This window comes from Ziziphus jujuba, chromosome 4 (assembly GCF_031755915.1).
Source record: "Ziziphus jujuba cultivar Dongzao chromosome 4, ASM3175591v1".
Classification (NCBI taxonomy): domain Eukaryota; kingdom Viridiplantae; phylum Streptophyta; class Magnoliopsida; order Rosales; family Rhamnaceae; genus Ziziphus; species Ziziphus jujuba.
Window position 1 is genome coordinate 15141225 of NC_083382.1, and position 19933 is coordinate 15161157.

At 33.4% G+C, this 19933-nt stretch overlaps 1 protein-coding gene and 1 long non-coding RNA gene across 2 annotated transcripts; both read left to right on the forward strand.

The window, feature by feature from the left end:
- The first annotated feature begins 16184 nt into the window (after positions 1-16184).
- Positions 16185-16868, forward strand: LOC112491179 (uncharacterized). The gene is made up of 3 exons (XR_003055459.3): positions 16185-16340; positions 16477-16534; positions 16681-16868. It is a non-coding gene; the product is annotated as an uncharacterized LOC112491179 (long non-coding RNA).
- An 823-nt stretch (positions 16869-17691) lies between these two features.
- Positions 17692-19438, forward strand: LOC107417254 (anthocyanidin 3-O-glucosyltransferase 6). Its single transcript, XM_016025861.4, has one exon. It carries the CDS (start codon positions 17823-17825, stop codon positions 19257-19259), a length of 1437 nt encoding a protein of 478 aa, XP_015881347.2. The 5' UTR covers positions 17692-17822; the 3' UTR covers positions 19260-19438.
- Positions 19439-19933: the final 495 nt, after the last annotated feature.

Consider the following 19933-nt stretch of genomic DNA (forward strand, 5'->3'; position numbering starts at 1 on the left):
ACCCATTGCATAAAATCTACAAATTTTTGCAATTTTTTTTTTTGTTGAAAGTTGGTCTCGAGTTTGGTGGAATTTTTGGTGTTGATTCTTGCTACAGGAGTTATGTTTATATTCTGTGAGTAATTTAAAAAAAAAAAAAAAAAGAAAAGCCGAATAAAAAAAAATTACTGCACAAAAGGCTGATTTTTGAAGTTTGAAAGGTTTGATATTGGTTGCTTGAGAATTGTTGGAGTTGCTGCTGTTTCATTCAATATTGGCTGATATAATTTTGAATTTTGAGTGCTAAAATTGTTTGGACTAAAATTGGTAAAGAATTCGAAACAAGAAAACTTAAAACTACGAGAACTACAACCAACAACTATTCCATATTTTGTTCAAAATTGTTCTTGTCCGTTGTTTGAATATCTTTTCTAAATTTTTTCCTTAAATTTTTTATTTCTTAATATTTTGGTCTGCTCCTTATTAATTTCAAAAATTACTTGTTGATTTACCTTATTCTTGGTTAGTTAGGCCAAAACTAGGTTTTGTTAATTCACCCGGTATTTGGTTGTTTTAGTTGTTGTTTTGTTGATAAGTTTAATTAAGGCATACTTGTGATCTAGCTAGTGTTTTGAGTGTGTTTTATTATAACTTTGATATAATTCTTTAAGTGGAAAAAGACAAGAGAGTGTGAGCCTAAAAGAGGGTTAAAAGCCGAAATTAGTGTGCAAACACGAGTGTCGAGACCTTATTTGAGTGAAACACTTGAGGGAGTGATTTTAAGGAGAATTTTTGTGTTATTTATACTAACATGGTAGATTCAAGAATGAGAAGAGGATATAGCTCTTTAAAAATTAATGAAGAGGAGTCCATGGGATTCAAAGAGGATTCTCGAGCTACAGGAAGTGGAGGTGAATCTACCAATAGGATGGCAGTCTTGGAACAATTACAGTGGATGAATGCTCACTTTGATCACCTAGATTAAAGGATGGATAGGCTAGAAACATCACAAGGTGGGCCGAATCTAAGACAAGAATTTCATGAAGGCCGAGATCGAGGTCAAGGAGGTCGTGGATGGCCTAGGAAGAATTCGAGGGTGGTAATTTTGGAGATAATCTTGAAGAGGAATTTGATGATATTTTTTCTCTCCAAGGAATGCAAAACCATGGGAGGCAGGTTGTAAATGAAGATGATGACCTTGGAAACATTAAAGTTAACATACCACTATTTTTGGGCAATAGTGATCCAGAGGCTTCCATAGAATTGGAGGAGTGTATGGAGATGATTTTTTACTGCAATAACTACTCTAAGGCAAAGAATGTGAAGTTGGCTGCTTTATAATTTGGACATTATGCACTCTAATGGAGGACAAATGAGCAAAGTACCTGAAGGAGAGTTAATGATGAATTGATTACTACTTGGCGACAAATGAAAGGAGCCATGAGGAAGATATTTGTGCCGACTCATTACCGTAGGTTGCTGCATCAAAGGCTTCAATCATTATCACAAAGAAGTAGGACCGTGGAGGATTACTATAAAGAGATGGAGATGCTCATGATGAGGTTGAGCATGAATGAGGATCGTGAGGCAACTATGGCATAGTTTTTGGGTGGTTTGAATGATGAGATAGTCAACCAAGTAGAGTTACAACAATATGTAGAATTGGAGAAGATGCTTCATATGGCCATCAAGATTGAAAACCAATTCAAGGAGGGGTGCAAACTCACAGTTTTGAGGTGTTTCTAACAGCGGGCGGACTAATTCAAGTGTTTGGAGAAGCAATCCCACCTATGAAGTAAGGACAAAACCGAAACAAGGAGATGAGAGCACCAATAGGCCAAGAAGAGGTTAAGGCCGAATCTGCATGAGCACCAAGGTTTGAAGGTAAATCTGATCCTAAATCTTCTAAAACTAGAGATATTGTTTGCCTTAAATGCCAGAGACAAGGACACATTGCCAAGCAATATCCAAATAAAAGAATTATGGTGCTGAAAAGTAATGGGAAGTTAGAATTCGAAGGTGAAGAAAGTGTAGGAGAAGCCAAACTTGATTAGGAAGAAATTGATGTTGAAGAACATGAAGAAGCCGAGACCCTAAAGGCTTCAAGGGCCAAATTGAGCTTGGTTACAAGGAGGGTTCTAACTGTATATAAACATGAAGACCAAGTCCAAAGAGAGAACATCTTCCATACCCGATGTGAAATTCAAGGTAAAATTTGTAGTATGATACTTGATAGTGGAAGTTATGCTAATGTAATTAGTAATGTGGTAATTGAGAAATTAGGGTTAACAACCATTAAACATCTTTAACCATATAGATTACAATGGCTTAATGATACTGGTGAAATGAAAGTGAACAAATAAGCTAAGGTAAAATTCAGCATTGATAAATATGTGGATGTTGTTTTATGTGATGTTGTTCCCATACATGCTGGCCATATTTTATTGGGTAGACCATGCCAATTTGATAAAGATATCATACACCATAGTAGAGAGAATTCCATTGTATTTAAATTTAAGGGAAAGAAGATTAAGGTGGAGCCATTAACTCCAAAGGAAGTATTTAGAGACCAACTTCAAATGCAAAAAAGGAGGGACGTCGAAAAGTTTAAAGAAAGGACTAGTGTAGCACCCACAGTTTCATCACCTATCCAAGAGGCCAAGGCCGAACATCTACATCTAGGAAAGTTTTCTAAACTCAATGGTGAGGGGAAAAATAATGAAAAAGCCAAGAGGGTAGAAAATAATGAGAAAGCCGAGAGTGAGAGAAAAATTATGGTGGCCGAGAGTGGGAAGGAAAAAGAAAGGAAAGAAAAGAAAAAGAAGAATTTTTATCTTAGCATGAGCGAGATTAAAAAGTCATTTATGAGTGGTAAACCATTGCTGGTTACGATTTATAAAGATATATATCTAAATGATCAAGCTAACCTTGAAGAGCTTAAATTGCTAAGTTCTATTTCTTTTCTTTTGCAGGAATTTAATGATGTCTTTTCGGAGGAAATTTCTAATGGTTTACCACCTATTCAAGGGATTAAACATGAAATTGATTTTGTACCGAGAGCTGGAATTCCTAGTAGGCCTGCATATAGGAGTAATCCCTACGAGACAAAGGAGCTACTACAAAGGCAGGTAAGTAAGTTACTTGACAAAGGTTATATTCGTAAGAGCATGAGTCCATGTGTTATCCCTGTTTTATTAGTGTCTAAGAAAGATGGTTCATAGTGTATATGTGTTGATTGTAGGGCTATTAATAATATAATCATTAAATATAGGTATCCAATTTCTAGGTTAGATGATATGCTTAATGAATTATATGGTGTAAGTATGTTTACTAAAATTGATCATAAGAGTGGGTATCATCAAATTAGGATGAAAGCGGGTGATGAATGGAAACCGCATTTAAAATTAAATATGGTTTATATGAGTGGTTAGTAATGCTTTTTGGTTTAACTAATGCACCTAGCACTTTTATGATGTTAATGAATCATGTCACGCACCCATTCATTGGAAAATTCGAGTTTGTTTACTTTGATGATATTCTTGTCCATAGTAGAAATTTATATGAGTATATAGGACATCTTAGGCAAGTTTTAAATATTCTTAGGAAGAAAAGGTTATTTGCTAACATGAAAAAGTGTGATTTTTGTAAAGATGAACTTGTTTTCTTAGGATTTGTTGTAAGTGCTGCATGAATTAAAGTTGATCAATCTAAAGTTCAAGCAATTCAAGAGTGGCCGAAACCTACTTCAATTACCCAAATGAGGAGCTTTCATGGTTTGGCTAGTTTCTATCAAAGATTTATCAAGGCTTTAGCACCATCACAACAACCTTGACCAAAATTGTAAAGAAGAATATTGGATTCAAATGGGGGGAAGTATAAGAGAAATCTTATAATTTGTTGAAAGAAAAATTAACTAATACGCCTTTACTAATTTTGCCTACTTTTTCTAAAACTTTTGAAATTGAATGTGATGCTTCAGGTGTAGGTATTGGATCTTTTTTAATGCAAGAAGAAAGACCCATACTATACTTTAGTGAGAAGTTAAATGGAGCGGCATTGAAGTACCCGACCTATAACAAATAGATGTATGCATTGGTGAGAGCTTTGGAGACATGGCAACATTATTTGATGCTGAAAGAATTTGTGATTCACACGGATCATGAATCATTGAAGCACATTAAATGCCAAGGGAAGCATAACTGGCAGTATAATAAGTGGATTGAGTTTACGAAGACTTTTCTTTATGTCATCCGCTACAAGAAAGGTAAGGAAAATGTGGTTGCCGATGCATTAACCCGAAGGTATGTATTGTTTTCTACCTTAGATGCTAGATTGCTTGGGTTTGAACAATTAAAAGAACTTTATGAGCATGATAGTGACTTTGGTGAAATATTTAGGAACTATACTAAACATGGTTTTAATAAATTTTACATCTTTGAGGGATATTTTATTTAGGGGAAATCAACTTTGTGTACTTAATTGTAGCATTAGGCAGTTAGTAGTTCGGGAAGGTCATGGTCATGGTAGCTGTTTAATGGGTCATTTTGGTGTTTTAAAAACTTCATCCTTATTGTATGAACATTTTTATTTACCTAACATGAAGAGATATGTGGAGAGAATATGTGAAAGATGCCTGAAATGCCGAAAATCCAAGTCAAAGTTGAAAGTGCATGGTCTTTATATGCCTTTGTCGATCCCATCCTTTCCTTGGGTAGATTTGTCTATGGATTTTGTTCTTGATTTACCTAGATCTAGAACAGATGAGGATTCAATTTTTGTTGTTATGGATAGGTTTTCTAAGATGGCACATTTTATGGCATATAATAAAACTGATGATGTATCTAATGTGGCTAATCTATTCTTTAAGGAAGTAGTTAGACTACATGAAATGCCTAGGACAATTGTTTCAGATAAGGATGCTAAGTTCTTAAGTTACTTTTAGAAAAATTTGTGGGCCAAGTTAAGGAGCAAGATTTTATTTTCAACTACTTCTCAACCACAAACTGATGGACAAACTGAGGTAGTAAATAGAACTTTATCTACATTGTTAAGGGCATTAATTAGTACAAATTTAAGAACATGGGAGGAATGTTTGCCACATGTTGAATTTGCTTATCATAGATCTTTGCATTTAGCTACTAAATATACTCCATTTGAAATTGTTTATAGTTTTAACTCTTTGACTCTATTAGATTTAACACCCTTGTCTTTAAATGAAAGTGCTAATCTTGATGGAAAACAAAAAGTTGATTTTGTAAAATAAATTCATGAGAAGACAAAAGCAAACATCAAGAGGAGATCGGAACAATATGCAAAGAATGCTAATTAAGGCTGAATAAAGGTTGTTTTTTAACTTGGAGATTGGGCTTGGTTGCATTTAAGAAAGGAAAGGTTTCCTGAGCAAAGAAAGTCAAAGTTGATGCCTCGAGGGGATGGACTTTTACAAGTTCTGGAGAAGGTCAATGAGAATGCTTATAAACTTGACTTACCAGGTGAGTACATTGTGAGTGCTAGATTTAATGTTGCTAAATTATCTTCATTTGCTGCAGGTGATGACTTTGATTTAGGGGCAAATCATTTTCAAAAGGAAGGGAATGATGAGAATCCGCCTATACCCATACAACCAACTACCTGCTGGGTGTTGATTATTTACAAATGAAGTTGGGGCCAATCAATAGGGCACAAGCTAGGAAATTCAAAAGACAATCTTCTTAGATTCATCCAATCATCCAAGGAGTGATTCAATCTCAAGAGGATATGACATTATCCGAAGATCCAAAGCCCGTCTTGTGTATCCAAGGTACGATGGCGGAAATGGACCCAACAAGCTGTTTTGGTACATTTTTGAATCCCGGGTAGTAAGGAACGGATCCAACACTTCATGAACTCAATTGATATCACCAAGAGGCCATGAAATCATGTAAAGGGAGAAGAAAAAGCAATCAAAGACCACATTTGCACATAAACTCCTTTTTAGCCAAAATTGCTCACTTTTGGCGCTGGCTTTGTTCTATTTTGTTGATTAAGCACTTTCTCTTTGTTCCAATCAAGGAAACATATGAGAATCATTATTAATATTATTTGACATCCTACATGGCATATGGGAGCTGATTTGGAGCCTAAACTAACTGGAGATTGAATAAAGACACCTTAATTGTCAATTAGTCAACTAGTTTACTAATTTGAGTTTGATATCTTGTTTTAGGAAACTATATTTTATTTTTATTTTTTTTTATTTATTTTCTGGACAAATTAACTTACAAAATTTTATATTTATTATTTCAATTGTAAATTAATTAATTTCTAATTCAAAATAAAGGAATTAATTAATTCAAATTAGATTAGAAAATGAGGAGAATTCGGCCACACCTAATTTCCTAAACCTATGGCTGATTTCTTTATAGTGTTTTAGGGTTTTGTTTTATAAACCTTATCCTATTTAAAGGCTTATTTTCTCAATAAAATTCAGTACATTATTCATACAGAAAAATATTTATGAGAAAGAATTCTCTTTATTCTCTTTGAACACCTATAACACTTAATAGAAATCAAATGTTTTAGTTTGACTTATCAATAGGACATCCATCACCTATTGTGGCGTCTTCATCATATACCATGGTTTCTAATCACAAGTTGATTAGTGGTTAAGGTGACCATTAGAGCCTAAACTTAATTGTGATCCGGGCTAATATAATACGGATTTAGGAACAAGTTGACCTTGGTTCATATCAATTCCTAGGTTTGTGTTTTCCACAATGAGTTCATGGTTTATAAGTGGGATGGCAATTCGTGTTGGCAAGTCATATTCAGATTAACTCATTTATTAATCATGTCAAAATTACTCAAATTAAACATGATCCATTTATTAATCATGTCAGAAAGCCTGAAACACAATCCATTTAATAAAAAAAGTAACCTGACATGACCTTGTAACCCCGTTTATTAAATGATTCAATTTGGATCAATACGACCATGTTTATGCAAAATTGATCCATTTATATAAAATAGATCCAATTAAATAAATTAACTTGTTTAAATTAATTATTTCAAATAAAATAAAAAATAATTTAGCGTTAATCAATCCTAAATTAAAACATATATATATATATGATTATTCTTACAAGTTTACACTAATATAACGTATAATATGATAATATGGCAATCTCATATAATAGTTTTATATATATAAATATTTATATATATATATATATATATATATATATATATATATATATATATATATGTATGTATATATACATAATAAACTTAATATTACTTCTATAGTAACACGTTCCAAGAAAACATTCTAAATTTAAATTTTTGAGCAGTTTGACCAAAGTTGACCAATTTTTACTTTTAAGTAGATCAAGTTTGACTCTTTTTAAAGATGGAATATTGTTTTAACTCTTATACCATTATATAGATCTCGTCGATATAAGTTTGTATGTAACACTCTGTCTCTATTGGTGGATATATCACTCTCTTCCAATATTGTTCCAAATTTAGCTACCGAACTCGGTCGAATGGGATTTTTTGTTTAAAGCTTCTTAGGAGGTCATCCATCCTTGGATTATTCTTGCCTGAACACACTTATCTTCGGAGTTTTTTCCAACCCCAAAATCAACCACTCTAAAAAGGCCTCGGCATTATGAGAGTAACTATTATTACATTTGAATCATTCCTTAATCTACACCTGGATGATGTGGGATTGGTTACTAAGTAGCCTATTAGTACCCTGCACCTGCCAACACTAGGTCGTCACAATCCACCCCCTTGAGGTCCAACATCCTCACTAGCATACTTCCAGTTGCATATAGGCTCTGATACCATTTGTTACATCCCACCTCCACTGGCGAACCAATCACTCTCTTTTGACATTGTCCACAATTTAGCACCGCACTCGGTATGGGGTTTTTAATTCAAAGCTTCCTAGGAGGTCACCTATCCTTGAATTATCTCGCGTGAGCATGCTCAACTTTGGAATTTTTTCGAATCCTGAAACCAATCGCTTTAAAAGAACCTCGGCATTATGAGAATAATTATTATTACATTTGAATCACCCCCTTATCTAAACCAGATGATATGGGATTGAATACCAGGCAGCCTGCTAATGCCCTACACCTGCCATATTAGTCGAAAAGCTCATGAATCTGATCAAAAAGTTTATGGATTTCATTTTCCATTCTACAAAATTCAAGCTCCTTTAGTGGTGGAAAATTGTCATTTTCACATATTTTTTACCTATTGAGCTCATTTTTGGCATTCTCCAAGTTCAAAAGTGTGTCCATTTTTCTCAACAATAAATAAAATTTCAAGAACACTTTGTTTTAAGAAATAATGGAAAACCCCAATTTTGAGGTTTATATGTTTTGGATATTTTGATGGAATTAGATTGTTAAATGCTTGATATTAGGATTTTTGGCCTTATGAGAATGGATTAGGAAATTTAGAATGCATTTGTGGAGTTGTATATTTTTCTAGAACCTAATTTAGTATATTGGTATTATTTTAAGAATTTACAGCAATATTAGAGGTAATCATACAATAGATTGAGTTTAAGCTAACTTTTATTTTTGAAAATAAATTTGGGAATTATATGCTTAATTGATTATATGCTTGATTATTTCTAAGATTATTTAAATCATTTTTTTTAATATACTATGAAAGGATTATTTGATATCATTTACTGGCATAATAAAGGAATGGTTTTGTAGAAAAATATACACATATATATATGTATTAAATTATGAATTGAATACTAGTTTGTGGATTATTATGTATTATACTATACTATAGTTATAGATTTGATGAATTTTGGTTATGCGCACTTTATTAACCATCCCCTACTTGAATACGTATTCTTCATATTGGATGGAATGTCATAGTCTACTATGCATTTGAGACATCCAGGGTTGTATTGATAGTTTCCCCCTCCTCTACTTGTCTGTGACACCCTAGGACACAATGTGGGCTTAAAACAAGCTTGATATTAGTTATAGTATATACGGATATTATTTAGAATGGAGAGATATTTTTATATACATATAAAAATATGAATTTTATTTGAATTATATTATATGGAAATGTTAATTTAATCAACAAAAACTTTTGATACTATCTATTTTATCTTATGTGATTATGAAAGTTGTTATATTTCGGGAATAATTATGGGTTTTGTGAAAGTTATATTTTAAAACAGAGAAACTTTCAAAGAGTAAAAGCGAGGTCTTGAGAGAAATGATTTTAAAAGAATAATCACTATTTTCTTAATATACTTTTTGTCCACTCACTGAATTTATCTTATAATTTTGTTTTTAAACTTACCCATAAAGCCTTAGCTGACTAGTTACTTACATCACTGGTTCGTTGTTCCTACGTTATCTTCGCTATTGATATATTGTTCTTTTGCTTTGACTTATTATGTACTCTTCTTTCATTGGTTTTGATGTGTAAATTAGATTGAACAATTTTGATATTTTGCATTTATTTATTTTTGCTCTTTGGACTTGCTCTAGTGGATTAATCCAATGTGTATAACTCTTATATTATGATAATCTCTTCTTTAATGTTGGGTTATATCCAAATTATAAGGAGGTTTTATTAGATTTTTGATAGAAAATTTGGTAGAGCTTTCCTAGGTGATTTTATCAACTTCTCTAAAAATAATATATTAAAAAAAAACTTTATTAATAATCATGTTTTTAATTTTTTACATCTCCAATATGCTTTGGCATATTAATTTTTATTTTTTTGGTATTCATAAATCCATACATGTATTAAACGTATTACATTTAAGTGAATAAATATTATTTTAATAATTTTATTTCTTTATTTTTGAATTAATAAAAAATTAATAATACCACCTTAAACAAGTTTATGATTTAGTAATAAAAATGTAATAATTAAAATTTTATTAACATTAAAATAATATTTTAAAATTATGATTTAAACAAATTATAATCGTGTTAAGTTGGATTAACATGTTAATTAATACATTTGGTTAAGCAGATTAATTTGGATCAATTTTAAATTAAGTGGTCAACTTAAAAATAACAAGTTTAACAGTCGTGTTAAATAGAATTAATCCTAATTTAATACTAACCTGTTTATAATAAACTTAAACCCACTAATTCTGTATCATTTTTTAGTTGTATTATCGTTGTACGACCAAATTACCACCTCTTATAAGCCTTTTATTCCACCTCCAAACGACCAAATTACCACCTCCTAACTCGATGAATGACTTATATATTTGTTGGGTTTTTACCTTAGTTGGCCACCTTTATAAAATTAATTTTAATTTCTTTTTGTAGTATCCAAATCAAGTTAGAATTCTTTTAGGTTTTTTATATGGACCTTACTCAACTACTTTTTAGAAAATATTGTATTATGAAGTTAAAATTATCTCTTCATTTAAACTTAGATAAATAATATTTTTTTCGTCCTATTTATACCATATAATTTACTATACAAAGACAATAAATGAAAAGACAATATTTCAATTTTTTAATCTTTTATTTCTTTATTTATTTTGTTTTCATGTCCATTTCATCTATACTAGAAAATCCATAACAATATCCACCACATAAAGAAATTAATAATTGTTGCATTTTTTTTTTTTTTTTGGTTATAATGTTCTGCGCTTTTATATAGAAAATATTGACATGTCTCCAAAAAAAAAAAAAAATATATATATATATATATATAGTATAGATTCAATTTTACATGATTTTAGATATTCAAAAGAAGGAAGGCTATTATTTTGATTGATGTTTTTTTTTTTTTTTCGTTAATATATTGATATATGATAAGATTAAAATATTATAAGAAAAATATATATATTTTCTAGCAGCACAAAATAGAAGAATGTGTTTTTCTTTTTACTATTACTGAACGTTGTACATTAAATTTTTTTACGATGAATTTTTTCTTTACAAAAACTTGGGCCACAGAAGTGAATATCCTGGCTCCGCGCCTCCGCCTCAGCTCGAAAGCTAAGTTAGTGTTGCCGAGTTTTGCTAACTCTGCTCGAAGTAGGATATTGCTTGTTGATAAGGACGAGGCTGTGTTTTCCATCTTCCTCAATCAACTGAGAAGTATTAGAAAATTGGCAAACGGTATTATTATTAACACTTTCTTGGAGTTGGAATCACGTGCAATCAGCTCTATGTTTGATCCTAAACTAAGCATCGCTTCTCCTGCGGGACCCATACTTAATGTGGTCAGTGATGATGATGACAACAACGATGGGAACTAATCAAAGTGGCTTGATGATCAGCCCACATCATCTGTAGTGTTCCTATGCTTCGAGAAGATGGAAGCTTCAATGAGGCTCAAATGGGATCGGGTTAGTGTAGTCTTTGCATCACAGTTCATCAGGCGGCTACACGGATTCAATGGAGGCTATGATCAATGAGTTTCTCAATCGGACGGCTGGCATGGGAAAGATTATAGGTTAGGCTCCACAGGTGGCAATATTGTCCCACTCAGCAACTGGAGGGTTTGTATCACATTGTGGGTGGAATTTTATACCTGAGGGCTTATGGTTTGGTGTGCATGTTGCCACGTTGCCACTATATGGAGAGCAACAATTAAATGTGTTCCAGATTGTTAAGAGAGTTGGGATTGGCGGTGGAGATTAAGCTAGACTACTTGATGAATCTTGAGGGTGAGAATGATCAAGTGGTTGTAAGGGCCTAAGAGATTGAGACAGGGATCAGAAAGGTGATGGAGCATGATAGTGATGTGAGAAGAGGGTAAAGGAGATGAGTCAAAAGAGCAAGAAGGTAGTGATGAACGGTGAACATGCATACTTTTCATTAGGTCGTCCGATTAAGGATGCATTTGACAATTTCCTTTAAAGACTTCAATGCGTGATTTATTTGTCAACAAATTAATAAACTTGCAATTTCTTTAATTTCTTTTAATATTATACGTTATCCTTTTTATGTCATTATTTTTTTATTGTCAAATGATTTAGTATTCTGAATCTCAAAAATTATTTATTTGAGTAAACCTCAAAAATAATTTGACAAAACAAAAATAACCAATAAGTTTCTTTCTATATATATATATATATATATATATATTGAATAGCATAGAAAATACGATGCAAATGGAAAGCCCAACTTCTTGAGTCGACATTTGTATCAAACTATCCTTTTACTTACGTTAGAACCCTTTTTTTTCTTTTATTTCTTTTGAAGACTTTTTGCTTTGATACTTACGTGAAGACTTAAACAATTGACTTGTAGTTTTATCCAAAAATAAAAAATAAAAATTGACTTGTAGTCTTAGACTGGTTTATTATTTTTCAATAACAGTTCAATTGGTAATTATCATTTTTAATAGCTTTCTTCTCAATTTATTAAAAAATCAATGACAATAATTTCCACATCAAACTTTGATTAGTATTATTATTATTATTATTAGTTTTTTTTTCTATCCCTATCTATGTAACGTGATTTGACCTTTTCATTTTAAAATATTAGCAAGAAAACAAAATGAACAAAGTAAAAAATAACTGCATGAAACTTTTTCACCGAGATGGAGACGGATAAAGTATTATAAACAAAGGTCATTTTATACTAACTGTATCCTTTAAACTTTTAATTAATGTAAATTCAATAATCATGCACAATAATGTGGATAAATTAAAACAATTATATGTTTAGTGGTAAATAATTTATTATACCATATCACCTATATAATTATTTTATATAATAGTTTCTTATTAATGATATAAATTTTTTATCCAAACGTTGAGTATGATTCTATAATTTAACTTCTTTTTTTTTTTTTAGAATAATCCTATAATTTCACTTGAAATGTTAATTTAGAACCATGTTCCTCACTCACAAAAGTAGATGGGATCCATGAATAGGACACATGGATCCCATGCATGTGACTGACGAAAAGTGGTGCCCGCTAGGAGTGGGCAAAAACCGACCTGACCCGACAAAACCGACCAAACCGAAGAATTTGGGTCGGTTTGGGTTGGTTTTTATTGTTTAGTCGGTTTGGGTCGGGTTATACATATAAAAATGTTAGATGTTCGGTTCAGGTTACGGGTTGGAAGGAATTTTAACCCACCCAACCCGAACCGAACCGTTTCATACCCAAAGAGCCATTTTGCAAAAATTATTTTCATTAAATTATTTCTATGCAATTTTGTAAGCCATTGATCTCTCACCATCTAATTACCACCGTTGGATTTCAAGATGAAAACACAATACACAGCAGTGACAGCACTCAACAGTCAACACAATCTCCGATTCTCACAAAACGAAATTGAAGTCCTAGCATTCGCGTCGCCAGTCGCCACTCGCAGGCAGCATCCTCCGGCCAGCCACCACCCGATTGAACTCCCAAGCAACAACTTCTTTCCATTTAATGAAAATAATGAAAATAATGGAAAGAGCCACCACTTGAACAACCGTCGGCAGACCCAATTTCCTTTTTCGGAGTTTCAACAACTTCTTTCCATTCCTGACTTCGACTTCCAGGCCCTGGAGTTAAATCAAGCTTTTGATCATATTCAGCCGCTGATCTAGGAAAGGCTCGGTGTTGAAAACCTCGAAGGCTTTAGGAGTCAGGCAACACGGGCAGGTTTCTAAACTGGGGATAAAGGAGGAGGCGAGCCAATCTTTTCCGGTTTTCTTCGATAGCGGAAGCTCCATTCGCCACCACTCGTCGCCCACCCAAGTCCCAAGCTCTGTAGGTAAAAATCATTATATTTCTTATTATTATTATAGTTATTATTGATTGTGAAAACTTCTTTTGACTGATAAAGTTGATTCTGTAAATCCAACCCAATGTGCTTCCTAATATGCACACACTTGGCAACTCGATAATAGAGTTTCACAGCTAACGAGGTAGGCGTGGAGGTCTAAGGCTTTTCCATTTGTCTTTCTTGTACAGGCCTTACTGGCCATCTTTGGCATTTAGCATCAACAACTTCAAAGCTTTGATGATATAATCTTCATAAGTCCACACTGGCAAATTTCCCTGCCACGTATGTGAAGGGGAGGGGGGGGGGGGGGGGGGAGGGGAAGCAGGCACAGAAGAATGAAATATTGCTAAACAGATGCGGTTCATTGAGGATCTAAAAACACAAAAAAGTGGCTGAATTTGGTTCCCTTGTCATGCCGAAGGGCGGTGGATCATATACTCTCAAGGTTGAGTTAGCCTAAACCTATACAAGTTGTTTCACGTTCAAGAAGAGTTAGGAGTAGCCTAACATAAAGTTTATGCAAGAAGATTACACTACTAAGGTCATACCCTTAATGTTATTTTGGAAGTTGGAGAGTTTGAACCAGGGTGGTTAAATATGTCTCAATTTTTTATTTATTTAGTATTTGATTTTCTTCTTTGCTAATATAAATTTATTTAGTATTTGATTTTCTTCTTTTCTAATATAACGCTTAAGGGAAAATTTATGACTTCCTTGATGGTGTTCTTACTCCTTAGTAGTATAGGCTCTTCTTAAGCATATAGAAAGGCTATTAGCTGTTGTTTAATAGAGTCTAAGAGTGGAGTAGACTTGAGAACTTGAATAGATTGTGGTTTTCGATTTTGGGTTGTGGGTATGGGAGGTTGAGCGTTGCAGGAAATCGTTGTAGTGTTTGTTTGGTAGAGCATTTTCCATCTCTCTCTGCCATGGATGGAGACGTTTTGGTTTGTGTGTGAGTCTATGATTGACAGTTGCAGTAAAGTCCTTGTTATGACAGTTTGATAGTGGATTGTCAATCACCCTCTTTCAAGGATGTTAGGTTTGCCAAACCACATAAATTTCTACTACTCTCTCTCTCTCTCTCTCACACACACGCTTGTTTAGACTTAACTAAAATTCTAATTGGTTCAGTAAGATTAACACCTAAAAGCTTTGGAAATAGTTTGGAGCAATTAATTTCTAATGTCATACCAAATTTAAAATTAAAAAAGTAAAGAAATTTAAAGAAGAAAGAAACAAAAAGATGGACAGTTAAAGAGACATGACAACTGCATGGTAAATACACAACAGATTATTTAATGGAAACATTCTACCTTGTTATTATGTTTATTGTATATTTTGCATAACTCTCTTCATTAAATGCTGTAATAACAGTATCTGTTTTGATTTACATGAAATATTGCATTATGTTCAACTAGATTTCCTGTAACTGTTTCTTTGTCATCCAAAGGCATTTGAGGAAGCTATTGCCGAACTCGATACACTGGGTGAAGAATCCTACAAGGACAGCACTCTTATCATGCAACTGTTGAGGGACAACCTCACTCTTTGGTTGTCTACTAAGTGGTTTTGGATGTGTCTACTAGGTGGAATTCCACCTATTTGATGTTGAACTCGGCTTTGAAGTATCAAAAAGGTTTTGATAGGATGATAGATGCTGATGGACATTATCTTGGATATTTTGAGGAAGATGAAGTAGGAAGGAAGAGAGCCGGACCACCTCTAATTAAAGATTGGGATAGTGCAAGGGTTTTTGTGAAATTTCTTGCTACTTTTTATGAAGTTACCTTAAAGTTTAGTGCATCTTTGACTGTTACTTCTAATATATGTTTTCATGAATTGAGTTTGATGTATAATGCACTTGTTGAATGGAGTAATAGTCAAAATCATTTGATGGCCGATATGGCAAAGAAAATGTTGATAAAGTTTGACAAATATTGGGGTTCACTTGGAAATGTCAACAAGTTGTTGCTTATTGCCATTGTGCTTGATCCACGATATAAGCTGGAATATGTATCATATCTTTTTGAGGATGCTTATGAAAGTGGTATGGTTGAATCTTTGACTAGGGATGTAAAAGATACTTTAGTTAACCTTTACAACTTCTATAAGGAAATTGATTCTATGAATGGGAGTTCTAAAGTATCAAATCCAAATGATGGTCAATCAATGCAAGCACAACAAAGTGGGATGATGATGGATTCATTGGATGATGGAAGCATAGATGATCGTCGGCGTTTGAAAGAATCACAATTTAAAAAAAGAAAAATGGAAAAAAATGTATTGGAAATAAAGAATGAGGTTGATAAATTTTTGTTTGATCCATGTGAGGATGTGGAGAGTGAGAAATTTGATATTTTGGCTTGGTGGAAAAATAATTGGACAAAATATCGAATTTTATCTCAAATTGCAAGAGATGTATACGCCATTCCAGTTTCTACAGTAGCATCCGAATCTGTTTTTAGTACCGGAGGGCGTATTCTTGATGCATTCCGAAGTTCATTGGGTCCAAAAATGGTGGAGGCTTTGATTTGTTCTCAAAATTGGTTGCAATCAAAGCCTATGACGTATGATTATAGAGTTGAAATACCAATAGAAGATGTCGCATATTATGATTCTATTGAATCGGGTAAGAATTTTTTTTATTATTATTATTTGTAATTTTATTTTTATTATCTATTTTAGAGTTTTTAGAATTTTTTAGTAATATTTACAACTTCTTTTAGCTTACTAATTAATCTAATATCATATTTTAATTTGTTTAGGAGCATCTTGGGTTACAAAACAAAGTTTACCTCCACCTAATTGATATATGATTACTTGGTAAGTTTGTTGTTAATTCCAAATCATCAATTATCTTTTAAGTTAGATAATATTTTAGTAATACACTTAATGTTTATTGATTGCTAATTCTTTACATTTAATGCTTAATGTTTAATGTTTATTTATAATTTTAATGTTTGTTGAAGGATGAATGGAATTTGGTTTATTGAGGTAGTGAGCTTGTGGTTGCTGCTGGTGGCTTTTCATGCAATGGAGAATGTGGAAGAAAACAATATTTAAAATAATTTTTATTTTTATGGATTATTAGTTTATTTAATTATAAGTTTATTTTAAAATTTTAGATTTCAAAGATGGATTGTATTTTATTTTGTAGCTAATAATGGTTGTAGACTTGTTATATACTTTATTTGTTGATGTATGGTTTATAATTGGGTGGTGGTAGTTGTAGATTTGTATTATAGTTGTATGATTTTGTGTTGTATTATTTAATATGTTTGATGCTTAATAATTAACTTATTTGGTATTTTTGTTTAGGTGGATGGATGTATGTTAAAATTATTTAATTTAAAGAATAATTTGAAAAGAATATCTATTTTTAAATATAGATTGATGATTAAAAAGGCCTAAAAATTTTTTTATACAATTTTGGTCCAAAAAATACCAAATTCGAAATATATATATATATATATATATACAATTTTGGCCGAGGCCCAATATGAAGCCCAGACCGGCCCAACCCGCAAACCCAATCCAAACCGATCAAATATGATCGGTTCGGTTCGATTCGGTTTGTATATTGGATTCGGTTCGGTTCGGTTATGTAACCAACCCAAACCGAATTGATCGGTTAGGTTTAAAAAAACTCCAAAAACCGAACCACTCCGCGAAGCCCACCCCTAGTGCCCGCCAAATGTGATTTTTTATATGAGAACCACTGTACGTGACGCATGTTTGTTTGGGACCACTGTTTGTTTAGGACAAATAGTCAACTAATACCAATCCATTTAAAAAAAAAAAACAAAAAAAAAAAAACAAAAAACAATTCGCAATAACCCTCAAGTCAACAATGGAGGCTCTTGCGCTCATTTAAAAAAATATATAAAAAATATATATATAAATAATAAATAAAAATAAAAAGAAAAAAGGAAAAATTGCACTTCGTATCTGTCAATCAGCAAATTATGACAATTACCAAACTTAGATAAGCCTACACCAGTCACAGCAATAGCCTTTTCTCCATTGTCTCCTACATGTTATTTGCTTCTTCATATACATAATATCCATCTTCTAAAAACAATTCTGATCCCATCGATCAGTCTTATACAAAATGAAGAAAGCAGAATTGGCGTTCGTCCCTCTTCCAGTTCCCAGCCACCTTCCAGCAGCTTTAGAGTTTGCAAAACTCCTTGTCAAACACCATGATCGTCTTTCCATCACCATCGTTCTCATGAACCCACCATTTGCAGGCTCCAAAAACCAAGCCCATCTCGAGTCTCTTGCTTCTCACTCCACCATCATAGATCCCCGGATCACCTTCGTCCTTCTTCCACACGATTACACCATTCCTGAAACTTCTAACCCCCATATCCTCTCCAGTACATTCATCATCAACCAAATAACCCACCTCAAAAACTTCCTCACTAATCGTAGAAACCAATATTCCGAACCAGGCCATGACTCGCCTCAGCTTGCTGGCTTAGTCCTTGACATGATCTGTGCGCCCTTGATGGATGTGGCTCATGAGTTAGGACTTCCTTCTTATGTGTTCTTCACGGTGAGTGCAGGATATGCTAGCCTTATGTTCCACATCCAAATAGACGCCAAGGACGACCCGGATGCTGAATTGGTCTTGCCGAGCTTTGCCAATTCAGTTCCTAGTAAAGTCTTGCCAGATTTTATGCTGGACAAAGATATTTTCTCATACTATCTCAATCAATTCAGAAAAATGAAAGAAAAAGCTAAAGGTTTTGTTATAAACACCGTCAGGGAGTTGGAACCCCATGCCGTCGGTTCTTTGGCTGGTCCAGCATTTCCAACCGTGTATACTGTGGGACCCTTACTAAACTTGGCAGGGGAGCAATCTGATAGCGATGTGGGTTCCAAAGAGACTACAGACGACTGTGATGTTATCAAGTGGCTTGATGATCAACCTCCATCATCGGTAGTGTTCCTATGCTTCGGGCACCTGGGAAGATTCAGTGAGGATCAAGCGAGAGAGATTGCAAATGCACTTGAAAAATCTGGGACTCGGTTCATTTGGTCTTTACGTCAAAGTAAATCAGATGGCTACACAGATTCTATGGAAGCTCTGATTAAAGGGTTTCTTGATCGGACGGCTGGGATGGGGAAGATCGTAGAATGGGCTCCACAGGTGGCCATCCTGTCCCACCCAGCAATAGGAGGGTTTGTATCACATTGTGGATGGAATTCTATACTTGAGAGTGTGTGGTTTGGTGTGCCTATTGCCACGTGGCCGCTATATGGGGAGCAACAGGTAAATGCATTTGAAATTGTTAGAGAGTTGGGATTGGCAGAGGAGATTAGGTTGGACTTCCTTATGGATCTTCTGAGCCAGAATGCTAATGAGGTTGTGAGTGCTCAAGATATAGAAGCAGGGATCAGAAGAGTGATGGCGCATGATAGTGATATAAGGAAGAATGTAAAGGAGATCAGTGAAAAGAGTAGGAAAGCATTGATCAATGGTGGATCTTCATACATTTCTTTAGGACGCCTTATTGATGATGTATTTGATAATGTGGCCTAAAAACGATATTAGGTTTTTCTATTTTTCAAAGTTGAGTAAGTATGCTTACTCAGATGAATTAACAAACAAACTGTTGGCTTGTTTCATCAGATAAATCAAAGGAGGGTGATAACACATTATCAAAATTCTGTCAAATTGAAGCAAACAATGAAATATGAATGTGGAACTTTTTCAAGTAACTAAGCAGTGAGTTTATCACCACCACTTTTCTCAATACCAGAATAAACAAGGCAAACAGAAGATGAAATTATAACACGATAATAGCAAAAAAAGCATTCTCTGCTAATCTATAATCAAAGAGACAGCTCCAAGAGATTAGTGCAGCAAGTTCTACATTTTCTCTACACAGAAGTAAAATAAAAATAAAAAGTGTGGCACAAAATACTACAGAATCTATTTCCACCACAAGTTTGGTAGACGAGATTATATACATAAGGTAGAAAGAATTAGTATTGTCAGCACGAAACAAGACTGATTCTACAAGTGGATTAAATTAGAAACGCTTGATGCTATAATCCTTCAAATTCAAAGCATAATTCATAGAAGAGACATTTTCCCAATTAAAGATATCAAACAGTTGAGGCACGGTTTCTTGGTGTTTTCTCACAAACCTGAGCAAAAAGGCTTTATCAGATTGTATCAGCAAGGTGGACAAGGCAAGTTTTTCTTTCAGC